The 20992-nt window shown below is 44.9% G+C and overlaps 2 protein-coding genes across 2 annotated transcripts; one reads left to right on the top strand and one right to left on the bottom strand.

Annotated features, from left to right (window-relative positions):
* Positions 1–468: 468 nt before the first annotated feature.
* PMM2 (phosphomannomutase 2) lies at positions 469–15742 on the bottom strand. Its single transcript, XM_090023191.1, has 8 exons — positions 15597–15742; positions 14011–14122; positions 11142–11218; positions 10050–10141; positions 8705–8804; positions 6725–6800; positions 4840–4955; positions 469–3612 (listed from the first exon to the last, which is right to left on the bottom strand). The coding sequence occupies exons 1-8, from the start codon at positions 15657–15659 to the stop codon at positions 3505–3507; spliced, it is 744 nt and encodes a 247-aa protein (XP_089879317.1). The 5' UTR covers positions 15660–15742; the 3' UTR covers positions 469–3504.
* TMEM186 (transmembrane protein 186) lies at positions 15628–20928 on the top strand. The gene is made up of 3 exons (XM_090023192.1): positions 15628–15760; positions 15852–18415; positions 19997–20928. The coding sequence occupies exons 1-2, from the start codon at positions 15755–15757 to the stop codon at positions 16434–16436; spliced, it is 591 nt and encodes a 196-aa protein (XP_089879318.1). The 5' UTR covers positions 15628–15754; the 3' UTR covers positions 16437–18415; positions 19997–20928.
* Positions 20929–20992: the final 64 nt, after the last annotated feature.

Genomic DNA, 20992 nt, shown 5'->3' with positions numbered 1-20992 from the left:
GCTATGACCCCCACCCCCCCCAGCAAACAACTAGGCAACAGCAGGGCAGCCCTCACCATGCGTTCATTGGGCCACTGCGCACCCCATAGTACTACCAACCACTTCAACACTATGCTATACACACAGGGACACATCAGTGATAGAGGTAGTATCTGTTCAGAAATTCTCAAATCCTTACCATTTTATTGACTATAGTTGATGCCAGCGTTATTGTTCAAGACTGACATAAACCCCAGAAGAGGAACTTCTCTTGGAGGACTCTGACCAAGGCAGCTGTATTCTCATTCCTTGTGTAAACTGTTTGGCTTGCAGAAAGTCTTGGAGAGCAGCTTTCATTTTTGTGATACTAGGTATTTATGCAAGTAGGAGACAGCAGTTTGGTGACTAGTTAAATGAGTTTCTCTGAATTGAACTGTGTAGCTTATACTAAAATAAAGTGCATCAAAGCACAAGAAGCATCAGGCCCAGTTATATATTTAATAATTTTATTGTACAAGTACCAGTCTGGATTGCCAAAAGATTTAAAATATTTTCTCTAAATATAAACAACACTATAATTTCAAGTAAACCATTTCATTCCAGACAAGTGATGTGCAGTACAAACAGGTGTGTTGCATAACTTCTGCAATGACACCTTTTGCTATTTTCAATTTAAAATAATATTTATGCTAAAATGAGGTTTCCGTTGTCCCCTTAATTGGAATTAGTTACAGTCCAGTGTGGAATTTACTTTTGTCCTGTATATAATACAGTAACATTAGACGTCCACCATTTTTGGCTTTATTTTTCATTGCAGCATATTTTACTTACCATGTGTTTTAATGCTGCACCAAACACATTGATCTGCTTGACATAAGATCTTACCAGCAAGACCAGACTAAGTGTAGCAAAAAAAGGATTTGCCAGTGTTAGTTGCTTTTCTTCACTTGTCAATTCACATACAAACATAATTTGCACTGGTTCAGACTGAAGTGTACAGAAAGCAATTTGTATTAGTCATTTACATTTTCCAGTTGTGCCACTATTGTACTTTGAAAAGTTAATTTACTAAAATTGGAGGGGGGGGAGTGCATTTTGAAGGTAATCCACGGAGGGAAAAAGTTGCTTTTGCAGCTTTTTGCTTAAGAAAATATTTAAGGTTTTTTCCTGTTACCATAACGTATGAAGTCTGGTCTCCAGAGAATTTTTCAGGATTTTCCTAGGAGAACACAAATGTTTTAGTATTAAATTGGAAGGTGATTTGATAGAATTAAATTGGTGCAACCCAAACAGTTGAATTAAGAGAAGAGATCTTTAATCACTCAGAAATGTGGCTTCCCTGTTCATATTTCAGTCTTCCAGGTTAAATGAAGAGAAGCTTTTTACTTTTTTAAACCATTGGGTAGAGGGCAACAAAACAAACAAACCCTGATTATCCCAAGCCATATGAAGAAGCAAAAATAGGTATCACCTACCATATTTACTCAACTTGAAGACAATGTTTTACATGGGAAAGCCCCCTGCCTTACAATCAAGTACTAGGTCACAAGCTGGCAGAGGGTCAATTCAGATTAGACATCAGGAGGCGCGACTTCACTGTCAGGGCGGCTAGGATCTGGAACCAACTTCCAAGAGAAGTGGTGCTGGCTCCTACCATGGGGGTCTTTAAGACAAGGCTTGACAATCACCTTGCTGGGGTCGTTTGACCCCAGTACTCTTTCCTGCCATGGCAGGGGGTCGGACTTGATGATCTGCTCAGGTCCCTTCCAACCCTGCTAACTATGAAACTATGAAACTAGGTGGCAGGGGACAGGCAGCTGCTGTGGCTCTGTCCCCAACCTGGGGTTTGGGTGGGAGCTAGAGCTGCCATTTATCCCCTGCTGTTTCTGCATGCCCTGCCACTCCTCCCCCACAGCCTCATCTTCCCCCTGCACTGCTACTCTCCCTCTGCTCCTTCCTTTTGCTTCGCACCAGCAGGCTCTATCCTCACTGCAGCTTGAAACACAGAGAACATAGCAGCAGTGCCAGCCTTGCTCTGTGTCGCAGGCTCCAGCAGGGATGAAGCCCGTTGAGGCAGAGAAAAGGTAAAAAGGCGGGGAAGGGGGACATATAGAGGCAGGAAGAAGAGGGCCCAGGGACCAGAGGCTGTGGTGGAGCAAAGGTGGCAAAGAGGAATGGGGGAGCAAGCTGCCTGCCCCACTGTCCCCCTACTGCCTGTCTTCACACTGCTCCCTCCATTGCCTGCCTGCCCTACCACATGCCCTCCTGCCCCATTACTAACCCCTTAGCACTTCTCCTCCCACTGCCTGAAGAATTTAAGATGATCCTGCAAGAAGTAAATTCTATACAGAGGAAGTTATAGTAAGTTTAAAATTTTCCATATATAGAATTAATTGGGGGGGGGGGTCATCTTATATTCAGGTAAATATTTCAGGTCAACTCTGAAGCATGACTTGAGCCCCTCAAAATGACTGCTGTAGGCTGATTGCTGATGTTAGTGTTTTCAAACATTAATACTAGTCACATCTGAGACCCAATACTCTTTAAAATGCGTATTTCTAAATTGCCAACTTGTCCCCACAGGTAATATTTAAAATAATCTATTTGGTGGGAAAACTTGCAACCATCTCTGAAGATGACATTTCTCCATTTTCTCCTACCTGGGTTTCTAAAGTACATCATCCTGTCAAGACCAGCTAACACAGTAGTGGTGCCAAACTTAGGAGTTGGCAGCCCTGATGCAGACTTCTCACGGGCTGGCAACCAACTTCTGAATCCAGCCTGAGGGGCTTCTCATTGCAGCTGCCAGAGCTGCTGTTCCAGCGCATGCAGTGCACAGGAGTTACCAGCAGTGCTCACTGCCATGCTGCCAATTTGCATGCTGAGCGACAGAAAACAATGTTCTGCAGAGGATGGTGTTAGTCCCCTGGGTGGTAGCTGCAGTGGTATAGGGGCTCTGGAACTGTGGCAAGATGCCCAACAAGCCAGATCCAGAACTGAGTCAGTCAGCCAGAGCACCATCCACCCCATGAGCCAGATAATACATCTCTCTCGGCTGTGGCATCTTGTAATTTAAATGGTACAATTTTTCGCTTATTTTAGAATCCAGTTAATTTATGTCAAAAGGAAACACTAGTAGGAATCAAATCACGATCTGGAAAAAGGAAAGTAAAATGCACAATCTGAATGTCAGGTAGCAGCAGTGTGCAAGGTTAATCCAATCTAGAAACACCTAGTTGTTAGGTTTTGTGTTCCCTGAAGTACCACTTCATAGAGGAAAAGAAAGGTGAACCTACATGTTAAATAAGACATTGAAAGAGGCTTGAACATATAAATCATCAAGTATCTGCTGGCTATGTTCAGCGCAATTTTCCTTTCATGTTGACTGAGAGTAGCCAGGTACCTGTAATTTAACAGTGATAATGAAAGATGAACAATGGAATGATACAGTTTCATTTTCCAGGTGATTAGTAGCAGTTCTTGGCTTTTCAAGTGAGGGCAGGATGTAAAATCTAAATGCAACAGTCATTGAGAAAAAAACAGCTCTTCACAGATCCTTCGTGTTTCCTCTGGTGATGTCACACTGTGTCCTACTGTTCTGGGGTCTGTGTATATTTCATAGTCATTTCCACCCTGTGAACAGAATAGAAAATCTGTTTATTTAGTCCAGTATGGAGATAAGCAGCACAACATGCTCAGGGGGCTCAGAGGCTGTTTGAATGGGCTGCAAGCTTGATGGGCTGCTGGAAACCTTGGCCCCATGAATTTTGCATTAGTTTCTGAAAGAGACAGCTTCACCAGCCATGAGATAGCTGTGCCCTCACTGCTGGAGCAAGGATTCAGCCCCATATACCCCTCTACTCTAGGACAGAGGTGGTCAAGCAGCAAAACACTCACCTACGATCAGCTCCACCCTCCCTCCCCAAACAGGGCAGGAAGAAAGAGTGAACTATCAGTATTGCTCTACAGTTCCAGGGGCTGTAGCTCTACTCCACCTGCCCATGTGGAGATTTGAGCAGGGCAGATCATAGCAAGTCGTTGTCCTGAGACTTAGTTTTCACTCTCCTGCCAGAGTTGAGAGGTACGTAAGGATTTGGGTCTATCTCCTGGGGTGTGGGTGCCTTGTAGCTGGACTCCCAGCACTCTGGGTGCTGCTGCTCCCAGCACCTGGAGGGCAGTAATAGTAGCTGCCAGCCATGGTGCAAGGTGGGCTGCACTGGCCAGGGTGCTGGGAGTCAAGGCCAGAAGCTGTATGTAGCCTTTTGAAAGGTTTCAAATATTACATCTTGCAGTGCCTAACTTCTAAGTACCAAAGTCTTTTACTAGACCTAGTCCATAGCAGCAAAAAGGGGGATTGCATTTAGATTGGGTCCATATTCACCTCAAATCTACTGTAGTTACTAACCAGTAAGAATCATCCATTTCTTAAGAAAATAACTAAAGCAAAATAGAAATAACTGATTAATTTGTTTTATATCATATACTCTTTAAACACAGGATTAACTTAGTTACCTTTTGAAAATTTACTGGAACTTGGTAAATGCCCTGTATCCCTTCCCTTTCACAAGGGTGAAACTGCTCTAGAAGAGTGGCTTCAAATCTTTTTGAGTTTGCAACCCCACTCCCTTGGTCAGCCACCCTTACTTTGGGAATTACTATCCCAGAGGCATTAGTCTGCACTGCTGAGACTATCCATTACTCTATGCACATGTTAAAGAAAGAGAAATGCATTTGAAAAGCAATTAAAATCACAGTATAGATTCATTCTCCAATGTAACCAATTAAGAAATCTGCTTAGACAGCTACTTGTTTGGAAAAGGCATTTTAAAAATCTATATGCAGAAATAGTGCAGTACTCACTGGCATAGTTTTATCACCAAAAAAATAAATAGTCCCGTATCCATCGTTGGCTGCAATCCCTAAACAGTACCTCTTATCCCAACCGTCTGGGAATACATCAAAGCTTATCTGGCCCCCTGAAGTGGAGACAAAAACCAAGCAGTGTTAGAAAAATTGTAATCTACACTTATAATGGGGGAGGACTGTGACAGAACTCCAACATGAAGGATTTTCATGTGCAGAAATTAATATAAGACATGCACGCTTCCAGTAAAACAGAGTGAACGCCAAATCAAAAAATGCAAGATAGTGCACACTGTAATTATTCCAAACATTATTCCAAGCTAAGCTTTAAATGTTGAAAGAAGAAATTTCAAATATGCACCCAAAGAATTTTAATTCTGCCTAGTAGTAGGTTATAGTCCTGTATAAAAAGATACAGGATGACAAGTAAGGGCATTAATCTTTGCAGTACAGGATTGGATTAAATAAATACTGATGTATTTTTGCACCTGAAGTATAATGTAGTTATACTAAAATCACATTTCACTTGCCACTTCTTTTCCAAAAAGAGTGACAAACAGTGATTTAGATGGTTCCTTTTACAATCATGCCAGCCCACATCACCTTTGTTCTGCATAAACATGAGCTGCAGTCTTATTGGATGGAGCAAAATGAAGAGATGCTTTCACACCCTTCCTCAAACCTACATTAGCTTCTTGATAAATTAAGTTCAGTCTCACAAACAAGTCAGCAGAAAACAAGATTTTTTTTTTTTTATTAGTGTCAGTATTTACTCATTCAGGTGTTCACTCCGAGCCCTGAATCACCCTGTCCTGAGGAGTCAATCCCAGAAAACCCCTCAGCTCCCAACAAAATAGTGACAGCTTTGAAGGACACTGGGGTAACTATACAGCCTCAAGTTGTTTATACAATAATTTCTAGATATACAATTAAGCCAGATTTCCAACACTAAGAAATATCTTTTTGATTAGTCCTCCTGGAGTACATAACACTAACCTTTGCTCCTTCCTTTATATTTCACTGTACTATAGATATTTGTGGGAATGTTCTCCATGTGTTTTTGTAACTATTCATAAGCTTTTTGTAACAAAAAGGGGGCAGTCACTCTCAGACAGAGCCCCACACCAATAATGCTTTTCATTCTACTTAACTCAGAGTTAATATTTTTATTCTAAATATATTTACAGGGGATTTCATTGTAGGGTCCATGTCACTGCTTCCTTCAACTGTGTTCAAACTACACAGGGTGATTTTTACTGACATTAAAAAAGAAGATTTTGCTCAGTCTGTGTGCATGTGTAAATGGAAGGGCTTTACAACAAGCCCTACAAAAACTGTCACAATTTAAAGGTAAACAGTGAAAAACAGAGCTTAGGAGACAACCATCTGTTCTCTTTAATATGGAAAAAGGACAGAGCTTGGCAACATTCTCAGTGGAGAAGATAGGATGAACAAGTCTACGAAGATTTGTCATTACTGTACAAGTGAAATATCCATACAGTATAAATGTGTCTACATTTGAGTTTCCTTTCTGCTTCACTTCCCCACAAAATACTGCAATTCCTAACATAAGAAGTCAAGAACTACTGAGTATCAGAAGCAGTGCTCAGGCAGTTAAGTATCTGAAATACAAATGGTGCACAGGAAAACCAAAGTCAAGCAGAATCAGCTGCAAAGGATGTTAAAAGACAACAATCTTAGAGAAAGGAGAGGTAACATACCCTTTGTGGTTGTACCATAACATACCCAATGAAAGCATAAAACATTATTATTTACAGAACACCTGCAGCCAGCCCCAATTTAATATCTAAGTTACATGAATGAGTATCATAGCAAGAAAATATAATTATCTTTTTAATTGAAATTCTTCTAAAATCTATACCTATGGAAAATGTGAGGCCTTTCCCTGCAAATTCTCTTTGTAAATCAGCTACAAATTTCTCTCTTATATGTTCTTTCTGTTAAAAAAACAAAAATGCATTGGTTAAATCAGTCCCATTTAGCAAGAAACATAAAAATAAATACCAAACGGGGAAATGTGGTTCTGACTTCTTTCCAAATCCAGGCACACACTGCTGCAGTACTAGTATGAGGAGGGTGGGTTCTGTGCATTTAAGACTTACTTCAGTCTGAAACATCTTCAGGGTGTCACTCCATTACTATGCAAACATATAGCAAGTGAAAGCAGAATCTGACACACTTAAGGCTCTCAATGTATCTGACATCTAGTGATGTATGTACAAACTAAGTAATTATACCTTATATCCTTGATGAAAATAGCAATTTTTTTGGACTCGAAACTGAAATACTGAATGGTTACGACCCACATTTTCTAAAGCAGACCCTAAGTTTGGGTGCTACAAACTTTGGCACCCAAAACACTTTATTTTAAAGGCCCTTAATCTCTTTGGTCAGCCAGTAACTTCCTAGAACTAGAGCTTCAGCACCATGCCATAGGTCAAAAAGGAGGCCAGTGGCACAGTGGAGAACACAGCCTCCATCTTTGGGGCAAAGCATCCACGCCAGAAGATAGGCGGGTGATCCAGGCTGACCTGGACAAGCTCAGCAAATGGGCAGACGAGAACCTGATGGTGTTTAACACCGAAAAATGCAAGGTTCTCCACCTTGGGAGGAAAAACCTGTAGCATCCTTATAGGCTCGGCAGTGCTACGTTGGATAGCAAGCACTACAGAAGAAAGAGACTTGGGGGTCATCATTGACCACAAGATGAACATGAGCCTCCAAGGCGAAGCTGCAGCTAGTAAAGCGACCAAAATGCTGGCTTGCATCCATAGATGCTTCTCGAGCAAATCCCGGGACGTCATTCTCCCCTTGTACTCGGCCTTGGTGAGGCCGCAGCTGGAGTACTGCATCCAGTTTTGGGCTCCACAATTCAAAAAGGACGTGGAGAAGCTTGAGAGAGTCCAGAGGAGAGCCACGCGCATGATCAGGTCAGGAAAACAGATCTTACAATGACAGGCTGAGAGCCATGGGACTCTTTAGCCTGGAAAAGCACAGGCTCAGGGGTGATTTGATGGCCACCTATAAGTTTATCAGGGGTGACCACCAGGATCTGGGGGAACGTTTGTTCACCAGAGCGCCCCAAGGGATGACAAGGTCGACCGGTCACAAACTCCTGCAAGACCGTTTCAGGCTGGACCTAAGGAAGGATTTCTTTACTGTCCGAGCCCCCAAGGTCTGGAACAGTCTGCCAGCGGAGGTGGTTCAAGCACCTACATTGAACACCTTCAAGAGTAAATTGGATGCTTATCTTGCTGGGATCCTATGACCCCAGCTGGCTTCCTGCCCTTTGGGCAGGGGGCTGGACTCGATGATCTCCCGAGGTCCCTTCCAGCCCTAATGTCTATGAAATCTAAAGCTTTTAAGCACAAAACCATCTCTTAATGGTCCTCAAAGCTGCATTCTGAAGACAAATATCGAATAGTTCTGGCCCAAAATTCAAATTTAACCTTTGTAAACTTAATTTAACTAGAAATGGAGCACTGCCACCTACTTTAACGAGTTTCAAAGTTATGACAGCAATGGCCACTATAGAAGAACGTGAGTTTTATAGGAAGTGCTGGTGCAGGGGTGGGAGGGAAGGAAGGAAAACAAACATCTGAATGAAACACTGGAAAAATATCCTCAAGGGCACTGTGAACAGAATATCTGTCAAATTACCAGAGACAAAGCAGAATCAGGTGCTCTACCTTCCTGTTTCCTGGATTCAGAGAAAGAGAGTAAATGAGATTTTGAAAGTGTTTTTAAACGCAAGAAGGGGGTTTTACCGGAACCACCACATGACCCTGACTGTGCCTGTTAGAACAAGGAGGACAAGCAGGTATTTATAAAATTCACTTACTTTATCAAGTTCATAGAACTCAATTCGCTCTTCCTGGCTGCAGCTTCTCCCAATAGGGGATACATTTAGCATCCCATTGCGGAACTCAATAAAAGTACCCCTGAATAAAACAGTAAACTGTCACTATTGACAATACATATAAATCCACATACATCTGAAAAAAGCAGAGTCATGACTAGACTATAAATTAAATCCTACGAGTTGTGCTTTATGAGCATACCAAAAATGGCACTGATGCAGTGAAATGCTAAGGTTTTTAATGGGCAGGCCTGTGGGCAGGCCCATTCAAACACATATGACCATTACAATAAAGATAACTAAAGAAGCGAAATTTGCATTCCACAATGCAATTCTGCCCAAGCCAAAATTTGCTCATGATACCATAATTAGCATGATTAGGTATTCTACGAAAGTTTGATAGATACAGTTATTAGGGATCTCCATAAATCACTGAGGAAGTACCTGCAACGGCTCCTTTAATAATTTGTTTTCCTTGTTTCACTGCTTGTCCTCCCTCCCACCTGATTGGCAGAGGGGCCCTGCTGGCTGAATCATTTGCTACTGATCACTGGGGAAGCAGAAACAGTGGTTTAAATATGCCATGGCGTTTGCTTCCCTACTGGTCAGCAACAGGGCTACAGGGGTCCCTTTGCCAATCTGTGGTGGGGAGGCAAAATCCAAGGCATATTTAAAACCATGATTTTCACTTACCCAGAGATCAGTGGCAAATGGCCTGGTCAGAGGGAAAAAGCATTGAAATGAAAAAAATAGAAGGAGTTGTGGGGGAGTGGTACTTGCCTCACTATTTACAGAGATTCCCTAGTAATTACTCAGGACCTTAGTTTAATCTCTCCTGAAAGACCATGTGCAAGATGCTCAGTCCCACCCCTTTCCACTGGTGTAGACAACCCAAAATCCAGCAGAAAACCTGCAAGGCATGCAGGCTGGCCAGGGTACAATTAATTGGTGGGCGCCTGCGGGTTGGATGAAATTGCCTTTTGGATCAGATCCCGCCTGTGGGCTGTATCTTGCCCGCCTGTGTTCTACTCTATAGAAGCCATGATGCTCTGAATTTTGAAATGCTGTTTTTCTGGATTTTTAATACGGCAGTTAATTCTCAACAACATAACATCTCTGGACAAAAATGTCTTCCTTGATCCATTTTCATTTGCTTAAATAAGGGAGTTTTATCTCTCTATTTAGAAAATTACTAGAAGACTTCTGTCACAGCTTTATGGGATGTTCTGAAACACAGAACTGAGCTGGCGTGCCTTCTCTATCACTGCCCAAAACAGTAAAAAAGAAAAGAGGCTGGCCCTAAGATGCACTGCATCTAAATACATACCTTTTCTTTGGTAGTTTAATCTTCGCAATGTAACTAAGACAATAGTTGATTAGTTCTTGGAGTATGTCCTCGCCCATATAACTCTGAATGCTCTAAACAAAAAAATACCTGTTAGCTACAGCTCCAGAATTTGAGTTTCCAAAAATAGACAAACACTGGTCTTAAATGCACACAAGATACTAGAAAAAACATGCAGTTAAGCAGCTGATCTTAACCAGTGGGTGTATAGTGCTGGCAGTAAACTTCCATTCACTCCAGTTGCTGTTGTGCAGCCCAAGTCACTATAACACACTCTTCTAGACACGTCATAAACACCATGGTTTAGAGAACAAAAGTTTAAAAGGTAACTGGCGCACAACCACCAATACAGCCAAGTTAAATGTGGGAAGTAGAGAAAATTGCTTAAGTCTCAAAACCACTGCCTTAGGTTTCAGCTTGGGTCATGATTTTTTTTTTCCTTCTCTTCTTTACCTAGGTTGAGGCAATGAAAGTGATCAGGTCAGATTTGATTAACTGTGTTTTCTCATCCACTAATCCAGCCTGTGCAGTTGCAATATACTCCACACACTTCAAGAACAACAAGTAAAGGGAGTCCAGAAACACCTTTACAACGTCCCAATCCTAAGACCTCTTTCGCTTCCTCTGGTATATTGTAGAACAGCTTCAAGGTTATTCCATATGCCCATACTACCATGGAAATTCCACATGTTGGCGATTCTTAAAGGGTTCTTATCATGTTCTCTATGCTGTAGGGTTAGTGAGATGCCACTCAGGGATTTTTCCATCATGGGAACTTACTGACCAGACATGCCACATACCCAATTGCTTTATATTTCCAGAGTAGCACAAAGAAATCATAATGTTAGGATCTGACCCTCTGCCTTGTATCAAATCTACACATTTAAGAGATTGAGGTGGATGGTCAATTATACACGTAAAAGAAGAATTTCAGACTAGCAAAAAGATGATGAATGAAAATTGCAAGTACAAAACAAGATATAAAAAAAATGCAAAATCTTAAGAGTAGACTACCATTTGAAAATTTATCTAAAGACTACATTGTCTGTCAGTTTGTAGGAACTTCAAACATACCTGCTTGCACAACAGTTTCCCATCTTTGTATGCTACAAGACCATTTTCTGGAAAGACGTAGTCAAACTTTTCAACCACTGAAACAAACAAAAACTCTCTTGTAATTTATTTTTCCTTTCTCAAATGTCCACGTTTTTGTCATAAATACTTTTACATATCATACATCAGAGTATTTTTAGAACATTAAGCATAAGTTACGCTAAAATAAGATCTATAGAGCAAAAGATTAATTTCTGCTATTGTATTTTTTTAAACTTTACATATAATCTAGCAAATTGATGCATTCAGCAATAAAGTTATTCCAAGAAAGTTATACTTGCTTTTGTTTTGATCTAAAACTGAATACCATAGTGCTAGGCCTCTAACATATTAGTTAATCTTGTAGTTTAAATGAAGAAACATATGAAACGTTACATGCAATGATGTGCTACATCATTTGCACCCACATTTTCAAAATCCTAGATTACCAATTCAAAATCCTTGATTACAACCAGTGAGAATGAGAGTCAAGAAGTAATCAACTACTGTAACTCAACTACTGTAGATAATATAAGAACTTGCTATAATGTAGGTTTAAATAGAAGCCACTTCTAAGCCAAGTAAACGCAGAGTTATAGTTTCATAGTTTGTAGGGTCGGAAGGGACCTGAGCAGATCATCTAGTCTGACCCCTTGCCATGGCAGAAAAGAGTACTGGGGTCAAATGACCCCAGCTAGATGTTCATCTAACCTCCTCTTAAACACCCCCAGGGTAGGAGCCTGCACCACTTCTCTTGGAAGCTGGTTCCAGACCCTAGCCGCCCTGACTGTGAAGTAGCGCCTTCTGATATCTAACCTAAACCTACCCTCTGCCAGCTTGTGACCGTTATTCCTGGTCACTCCTGCCGGTGCTCGGGGAAACAGTGACTTCCCCCAATGCCTGCTGATCCCCCCTGACTAGTTTATAACAGGCCGCAAGATCCCCCCTCAGCCTTCTCTTTTGGAGGCTGAACAGGTTCAGGTCCCGCAGCCTGTCCTCATAGGGCCTGCCCTGTTGTCCCCTGATCATACGAGTGGTCCTCCTCTGGACCCTCTCGATGCCGTTGACATCCCTCTTGAAGTGCGGCGCCCAGAACTGGACGCAGTACTCCAGCTGCGGCCTGACCAATGCCGCGTAGAGGGGAAGGATCACCTCCTTGGACCTGCTCGAGATGCATCTGTGGATGAATGACAAGGTGCGGTTGGCCTTCCTAACTGCCTCCCCACACTGCCGGCCCATGTTCATCTTGGAGTCAATGATCACTCCCAGATCCCTTTCCGCCTCCGTGCTGACAAGAGGGGAGTTCCCCAACCTGTAGGTATGGTGCCAGTTGTTCCTCCCGAGGTGCATCACCTTGCACTTGTCTGTGTTGAAACCCATCCTATTCTCGTCCACCCACCCTTGTAACCTGTCGAGGTCTGATTGTAGCCTGTTGCATCCTTCCAATGTTCCCATGTCCCCCCACATCTTAGTGTCATCAGCAAATTTGAACAGGGTGCTTTTTACCCCCTCGTCCAAATTGCTGATGAAGATGTTGAACAGTGCGGGCCCGAGGACCGAGCCCTGTGGAACCCCACTGCCCACGTCCTTCCAGGTTGAGAAGGACCCATCTACTATCACCCTCTGGGTGCGGCCCTCCAGCCAGTTGGCGACCCATTTGACCGTGTGGGTGTCTACAGCACAGCCCCCCAGTTTCTTAATGAGAACAGGGTGAGAGACAGTGTCAAAAGCCTTCCGGAAGTCCAGGAAGATTATATCCACTGCTACCCCTGCATCTAATGATCTGATGATCTGATCGTAAAAGGCCACCAGGTTGGTCTGACAGGACCTGCCACTGATGAACCCATGTTGGTTGCCCCTAAGCATGCAGTCTCCTGCTGGCCCCTCCTGGATGTGTGCCAGCATAATTTTTTCGAACAGCTTGTCTAGGATCGAGGTGAGACTAACCGGCCCCTAGTAATTACTAGGGAATCTCAGTTGCTGCTTACACTGGGCCTATAGCCATTAATACAGTTCTTTCACATTAAAAATTAAAGTTTCCAACCAAGGGCTTGGAAGAAGCCACCTTATGTGACCACTTAGCTAGTAAAATCATCTTTTCCATGGATAAACACATAGTTTAGCAACCTATATCAAAGGCGATATGCAAAACTGCATTAGAGAGAAACTGTAAAAATTAGTATTCTAACACAATGGCATAACAAACCAAGTTGTCATACAAGGCAAACCCTGCAGGAATGGGGGAGAGGGACGGGGAGACTGGCAAGGTGAGCATGGAGTTCTGGGGATGGGAAGCACACATATTAGCGAGTGGGGGCAAGGGGCATAGGTCCCAAGAGCAGGGAGGCAAGAGAGCAGCAGCCTCACCAACACTGGAAATTTCTGAACAGTCCCAGCTGGGTTGCTGTTCTACACATGCTCTTCCTCCCCTGGCTCTCTTGCCCTTAAAGCAACAGCAGTCAGGAACTGCTTCAGAGTTCCCAGTGCGGCAGCGCTGCCAGGCCATGGACTCTGCAGGGATGAGAGGCGATTCTGGCATCTCTAACATGGCACGCAGGGCAAGCTAGTTATGCTACTGTTCTACATTACTACTGCGAAGTCAGAACTTCACTGCATGTAGCAACCAAAGGGTATAAGATTGAATCTTCCTACTTGGGAGACTTAATCTAACCCACTGCAGTCAATACAATTATAAATCACGGAATCATCACACACTGACTCTGAATAGTTAACTCTTCAAGCAATTTGCATACTACAAGGAAGAAGGAAGACAAAAGGTTTAATTTAAGGTGTCAGAACTTCCTTGTACGCAACTCATTTATCAGCCTGGACCGTCTCATCTCTTCCTTACCATCATCTCCCAGCTGTTCTTTAATTTTTTCAAAGTCAGAACCACCTACTACTCCAACTCTCACCTTCTGCCGCAACTTCTGCAGAAATTCTGCCATTTCTGCTGTGACTTTCTAGATTTCAAAAAAAGAAAGAAAAGTTTGATTAGTGGGTAGCCTACACAGCTTTAGCACAATTGTATATCTGAACATAGCTATTGTGGTGCAGGAGGAAAAAAGACTGCTATGAAGCAAAATATGTAGGGCTCTAGGGAGAAAAATGCCCCAAAAAATGCTTTGAGTGAAAAATCAACAAGAAAGCTGGTGCAATACATAGCTTACTTAACACAGCATGCTCCCTCTTACAAAGGCCTAAAAATTGAAACCTCTTGACCTTCTGAAATACCTTCAGAGGTAGCCCCCATACACCCCAAGTTCACATCTGGAAGTCACAGAGGCAGAGAGAAGAATAGTAAGATTTGTATGAGAATAAACACATAATTTTTACTATGGAAAAAACTGACTTTACTCAGTAGCAAAGGACCCAGGACACACAAACTCACACTGGCTTAAGTTGCGCCTTATATGAGGCGCAGTGGTCATATCCACTTCCCTAGCTCATTTCCTCTGGCATAGCTATCCGCTTCATTCAAACTAGAACGGGACACCGCCTAGCAGCCAAGATCCATAAAGTGCCTGTGGGCACCTAGCTTGGAAGGGTGTTCTTGTGCCTGCTCCTTTACTATGGAATACGTTTATTACAGAAGATCCAGGCTTAATTATTCATCCAGGGTTATTTATTTGCTGTTTCCACACTGTAACTCACTTCCAGTACTGGAAGAAAACAGCACCTGTGGACATAACTGCTTTCTGAAACCCCAGCAATAACTGGGAATTCAGAAGCACCCTGGAGCTGTAAGACTGAAGCATACCCAGAAAGTACAGTTTACCATCATGGATCTGCACAAGATGGGGCTGTGCCCAATCCCCATTTGCTGATCTGGCTTCCAGCCAAGAAGGAAGTGCATCCAGACGACAGCAGCTTTATTTAGTTACCAAACCCACAGGTGGTGTCACCCCCCTTCCCCTTCACCAGTTACCAAACCCACGGGTGGTGGCACCCCCCCCACTTCACTATTTCTCCAAAGGAGCCACCAGCCTTAGCAGGAGGAGCGACACCCGAGGGAGTTTTGCTTTGGCGCCCCTCAGCGCGAGGGAGCAGCGGCTGTCTCTTTTCAGAGCGACTGCAGAGCACATTATGGCGCTGCCCTGGAGGCTGGCTCTCCCCGGCGGAGCGGGACCCGCCCGTCGCTGAGGGGCAGCGCTGCCCCGCGCACGCAGGCGGCCCTCCCCACACGCAGGGGCTGCAGCCGAGTCCCAAGCAGCCCCATGCTCATGTACGCGGGCGCGGCGCCCGACACACCCCGCCCTGCAGCGCAAGCGACAGGCACTCGGGAAACAAGACGGACACCCGGGGGAGGCCGGAGCGCTCCCGCTCGGGGCGAGGGCAGCCAGGCCGGGAAGGGGAAGAGCTCGGGAAGGAGAAGCGTCGCTTGCGAGGGCCCGGCCCCGCCGCAAAGGACTACGAAGAAGCCGCCTCCCTACTCGCCTGCCGGGGCGCCGTGAGGGTGCCATCCACGTCGAAGAGGCAGAGACTGCCCAGCGCCGCCATGGCTCGCGCTGAAGGAGCTGTCGTGGCCGGTAGCCGCTTCCGGCCCCGCCGCTTCCGGTCCCGGCGGGCCCCGCGCTGCTCCGCACGGCGGCGGCATGGCGGTGAGTGCGGGTAGGGTGAGGTGAGGTGAGGTGAGGTGAGGGAGCGGAGCGGAGCGGCACTGAGGGGCTCGTCTCGTCTGTCTTCCCCCAGGCCGTAGCCCTGCGCTGCGCCGCGGCCGTGGCTGGAGGGCGCGCGGGCTCGTGGCAGCTGCGCTGCGCGTGTAGCAGCGCCGCCGGCAGCCCGCCGGCCCCGCCGCCCGCGGAGCGCTTCACGCTGGTCTACAGGTTCCCGGGGATCCGCTTCTGCCGCGCGCTGTCCCGCCTGAAGCTGCTGCAGACCGGCCTGACCGTGCTGGCCCTGCCGCCGCTCGGCCTCCTGTACGCGCAGGGCCAGGCCTCCCTGCCGCAGCTGCAGATAGCGGGGGGCGCGGCCGTCCTGGCCTTCGCCGTGCTCTACGGCTTCAGCTACTTCCTGCGACGCCTCATCGGCCTCATCTACCTCAGTGAGGCGGGCGACGTGGTGCGGGTGGCGCATCTCACCTTCTGGGGCTGGAGGCACGAGGTCTACTGTCCCACCTCGTCCGTCGTGGTGCTGGGGGACACGGGGGACAGGCGTGATGAGCTCCTGCTCCAGTTCAAGCGCTACGATAGCCCACAGGTGCTGTACTTCACGCTCAGGTTTGGGCAGGTCGTGGACAGGCAGAAGTTTGAAGAGATATTTGGGCAGTTCCGGTGACCGTGAGGGTGCCCAGTTTTCCAGCAGTCCCACCTGGATCGTGCTTTTTTTTGGTCTGTCGCAGGTGTCTAGTTGCATCAACTTGTGAGCACCTTGGAGTTTGAAATAGTTGCACCTCTTTCCTATATTAAATACTCCTCCTGCCAAATGTGCTTCAGTCTGTGTTTGTGTAGAGGGGGAGGCAGAAATGCAGCTGCCCTGTGGAAGGAAGGAAAATCTTTCCCCTTCCCACCTGAAGCCTTTAGGTAACAAAAAAAAAGGAGTTTGGCAGTAAAGAGATCTCAGCAGGAGGCTCATGCAGGCTGCCATTTTACTTCAGTGTTCAGTTGCAGGGATGCAGCTAGTGGCAGGGTTTCTTTTTTGGTTCTCAAAGGTCAGTGCCAGCAGTTGCTGGGCCCTTGGAGCATGGTGAGCAAGCCCTTCCCCTGATTAAATAGCAGCTTGTAGCATAATACAAATTAACATGACTTGTGAGGAGGTAGCAGCTTGTAGTCTCTCTTGTGCTGTTAATTGAGTAATGCAATTTTTGCATTCACGGAAAAACATGATGGCTGGCTTTAATCCACTCATATGACTCCACAGGTGTAAATACAAGCAAACTGTGTGTGAGAAAGTTGCTTCAGGTAATGAAAACAGCAATTTGTTCCAGAGTGTTTTGAAAGATCTTGGGCAAATTGTGATAACATCCAGCTATCAGGAAGTAGGAACAATATATGGGTAAGAGGATTTGGGCAAATTGAGTAGTGATGTATACAGTTGGGTTATTCCCTCATACTCCAGTTTTCCCTGCCACTGTGACTAGTGGCTGTATAGCAAGCACAGTACTCATCCTAATCTTCACCAAAATATCTGCAGCCCTGAGCTAGAACCAGGCACATGGTTTGTCACTATGAAACGAGCCTAGCCCTCAATATAAGGGGGACTCCATATATTACATACCAACCAGGGACCTAGAGGGGAGAAAGCACTACAATCTCCAGAAGGCTCAGGGCTCTGCTCTAGAGAGGTATATATTTGCTAACTCAAAATCAGTTATCTTAAAGCAATAGGACAGCGAGAAAGGCAGGATAGATTAGTCTATCAAGTGCTTGTACACAGCAAATTAAAATTACAAGAAATCATTATCTTAAATCATAGGTGGGGTTTAATGCACTGATTTCTCTGAGGTACCTGAGGTTGGAAACGTGATAATCCATGAGAAACATGTTTGAAAAGTTGACGTGTTTAAGTGTATGGAGTCAATTGTTCAGCAAAAAGAGGAATTAGATAAAGAGTTCAACCATCGAATAACAGCAGGATGGATGAACTGGAAATGGGTGACAGGATCATTATGTGACAGGAAAGTATCAGTGAAGCTGAAGGGGAAAGCCTACAAGATGTGTACATCCAGCAGTATTGTAAGGAGCGGAAACACGACTCCCAAAGAAAACTCAAGAAAGGAGACTGAACGTGACAAAGATGAGACTGCTCTGATGAATGCTCCCCTGCTAAACTGACAACCGACATCCAGGAAAAAGCAAACTTGCTAAATGGGTGCTTTGCATCAGTTTTTCACCAGTCCCATGGGACGCCTCTGCCCACTGTGGGGCAGGGAGGCCTGGGTGAGGGAGATTCCTTACCCTCCATCAAAGCTGACCTCATCAAGGAACAACACCTTGAGAAGCTGGATACCTTCAAGTCAGCCAGCCTTGACAGTTTACACCCCAGGGTACTCAGAGAGCTAGCTAGCATCATAGCTCAGCCCCTGGCACAGATCTTTGAGAGCACTTGGCGCTCTTGTGAAGTGACCGACAATTGGAAGAAGGTCAATGTGGTGCCTATCTTCAAGAAAGAGAGGAAAGTGGATCCGGCAAACTACAGGCCCATCAGCCTGACCTCTATCCCAGGGAAGATCCTAGAAGAGATTATCAGAGAGGCCTTTCTTAACACACTGGTGGACAACAACATCCTGTGGGATAGCCAGCACGGGTTTGTTGCAGGTAGGTCTTGTTTGACCAATCTAATTTCCTTTTACGACCAGGTGACTTATCACCTGGACAAGGGAGAAGAGATTGATATCATATATCTTGACTTTAAAAAAAGCCTTTGATCTGGTATCCCATGATTACCTCTTGGCAAAACTGGCTAACTGCGGCCTTGGGCCCATTACGATCTGCTGGCTGGGGACTTGGCTCCGCAGTAGGTCCCAGAGGGTGGTGGTTGATGGAAGTCAATCGTCATGGTGCCCTGTGACCAGTGGGGTCCCTCAGAGCTCTGTCCTAGGGCCTATACTATTTAACATCTTCATTAATGATGTAGACATTGGTGTCAGAAGCGGACTGGCTAAGTTTGCCGATGACATCAAACTCCAGGGTAAAGCATCCATACCTTAGGACAGGCGGGTGATCCAGGCAGACCTCGACAGGCTCAGGAAATGGGCGGATGATAACCTGATGGTGTTTAACACCAAAAAATGCAAGGTTCTCCACGTTGGGAGGAAAAAACTGCAGCATGCTTATAGGCTTGGCAGTGCTACTCTGGCTAACACTATGGATGAAAGGGACTTGGGGGTCATGATTGACCACAAGATGAACATGAGTCTTCAGTGTTGATGCTGCGGCTAGTAAAGCAAGCAAAATGCTGGCTTGCATTCATAGATGCTTCTCAAGCAGATCCCAGGTCATCATTCTCCCATTGTACTCGGCCTTGGTGAGGCCGCAGCTGGAGTACTGCATCCGGTTCTGGGCTCCACAATTCAAAAAGGATGTGGATAAGCTTGAGGGTGTAGAGGAGAGCCACGCGCATGATCGGAGGTCAGGAAAACAGACCTTATGATGAGAGACTCAGAGCCGTGGGACTCTTCAGCCTAGAAAAGTGCAGACTCGGGGAACCTGGTAGCCACCTTTAAGTTTATTGGGGTGCTTACCAGGACCTGGGGGAATGTCTGTTCACCAGAGCATCCAAAGGGATGAAAAGATCGAACCGGTTATAAACTCCTCCAAGACCATTTCAAGCTGGATAGTAAAGAAGTTCTTCCTTCTGTCTGAGCCCCCAAGGTTTGGAATAGACTGCCGCTGGAGGTGGTTCAAGCACCTACTTTGAATGCCTTCAAGAGAAGTTTGGATATTTATCTTGCTGGGATCCTATGACCCCAGGTGACTTCCTGCCCTTTGGGCAGGGGGCTGGACTCAATGATCTTCCGAGGTCCCTTCCAGCCCTAATGTCTATGAATATATGAATCATAGTATGGTTCAGCTAAGGACACTTTTGGTGCCAATAACAATTAAACTATAGAGCAACAGGAACAGGAAATGAATGACCCAGCCATAAATGGAAATGTGTAGGAAAATTAAAGGGATAGTATAGCTGATAATATGCAGGCCAGGTGGTTAGACTGGAAAAACTTCAGGTCTGTTCTGGATCTATTATTTGAAGCACCTGTTTCAGATTCTTCATTACAGCTTCTTTGATTATTCTGTTACCAGTGTGACAAACTCACAATTACATACATGTCTAATGTTTTACCTAGAAGTTCCCTGAAAATGCATTGCATGCTAACACACAATTCTCTCTCACTCCAGGAATACAAGGAGGTGGGTGAAAGAGGACTAGGAGAAAAAGCAGCAACACAGACTCTTCAGAGGGCTAAGAAAAAAGGCTAGGCAGTTTGAAACCACTCTGTGTATAAGGGCTGCCATGCTGCGAGCAGCAGCAAATGCTGTGCACAGTGCACAAGAAGAACATTCCCCAAGTCATTGTTAAGCATTTCCCACGAAATCCTGCTGTGCTTCAGTACAATTTGCCCCCAACATACACGAAACATTTACTGGAGGGGACAGGAATTGCTCATTAATATACTTTGGACCTCGGGAATTTGAAGGATTCTAACCTCAACTGTGCAAAAGTTGCAAAAATTTGTTAACTCAGTGCCTCAGTCTTTTAATCTGTATAAATGGACATTCAGTTAGATTTTTTTTTAAATGTGACCTATGCATCTTTGAATACACTCCCTACTTTCCTGTGTGTTGAAGTGCTTAATCAGTTGTTAGAAAAACTGCTTCAGAGTAGAATGAGAATCAGATGGAAATATAATCTTGATAGTCTGTTGAACTGAAATATTAACATATCTATCAGGACATGCTGGAGGTAAGCCCTACTGGCATTCTGTATTTGTTATTCAGAGTAACTCACTTTAGCAAACCCAGGGTCAACACCAGGTAACTGAGTTCTCAGTCTCTTACCTTGGCGGAGTTTGCTATAATTTCCAGAATTGTTTCCTTCTCTCCATCCCCTCTTTTTTGGGGAGGAAGAGGAGGATGGGGAGTATCTGCAAAAGTACAAGGAGTTATTTACTATTAAAACACATCAGAGAGACTAGCCCTGATTTGCAGTTCAGTAATGCTGAGCTAATGGGCTGAGTTCAAGTTATTCCTAAAACATACCTGACATTAACACTCTTGAAGCAAAACAAGAGGAAGTGAGAAATCAGTTGTGTTCCCTTGTGCTTCCTCTTGGCTTAGAAACAAAGTCAGTGAGCAGATCAATGTATCAACAGATCTGAGTGGACTGTGTATGTA

The sequence above is a fragment of the Crocodylus siamensis genome, chromosome 12 (assembly GCF_052110815.1).
Source record: "Crocodylus siamensis isolate JL-2025a chromosome 12, ASM5211081v1, whole genome shotgun sequence".
Lineage (NCBI taxonomy): Eukaryota > Metazoa > Chordata > Crocodylia > Crocodylidae > Crocodylus > Crocodylus siamensis.
Note: the sequence above shows the minus strand (reverse complement) of the source record. Positions and strands in the feature narration are given on the sequence as shown.

Bases quoted from the DNA above. Each gene is read 5' to 3' on its own strand.
- PMM2 (XM_090023191.1), bottom strand. From the start codon at position 15,659: ATGGCGGCGCTGGGCAGTCTCTGCCTCTTCGACGTGGATGGCACCCTC. The intron at 14,123-15,596 runs GCGAGTAGGGAG...TTTGAAATCTAG, and splicing joins CCCTCACGGCGCCCCGGCAG to AAAGTCACAGCAGAAATGGC. The intron at 11,219-14,010 runs GTAAGGAAGAGA...TGTTTGTTTCAG, and splicing joins AGAACAGCTGGGAGATGATG to TGGTTGAAAAGTTTGACTAC.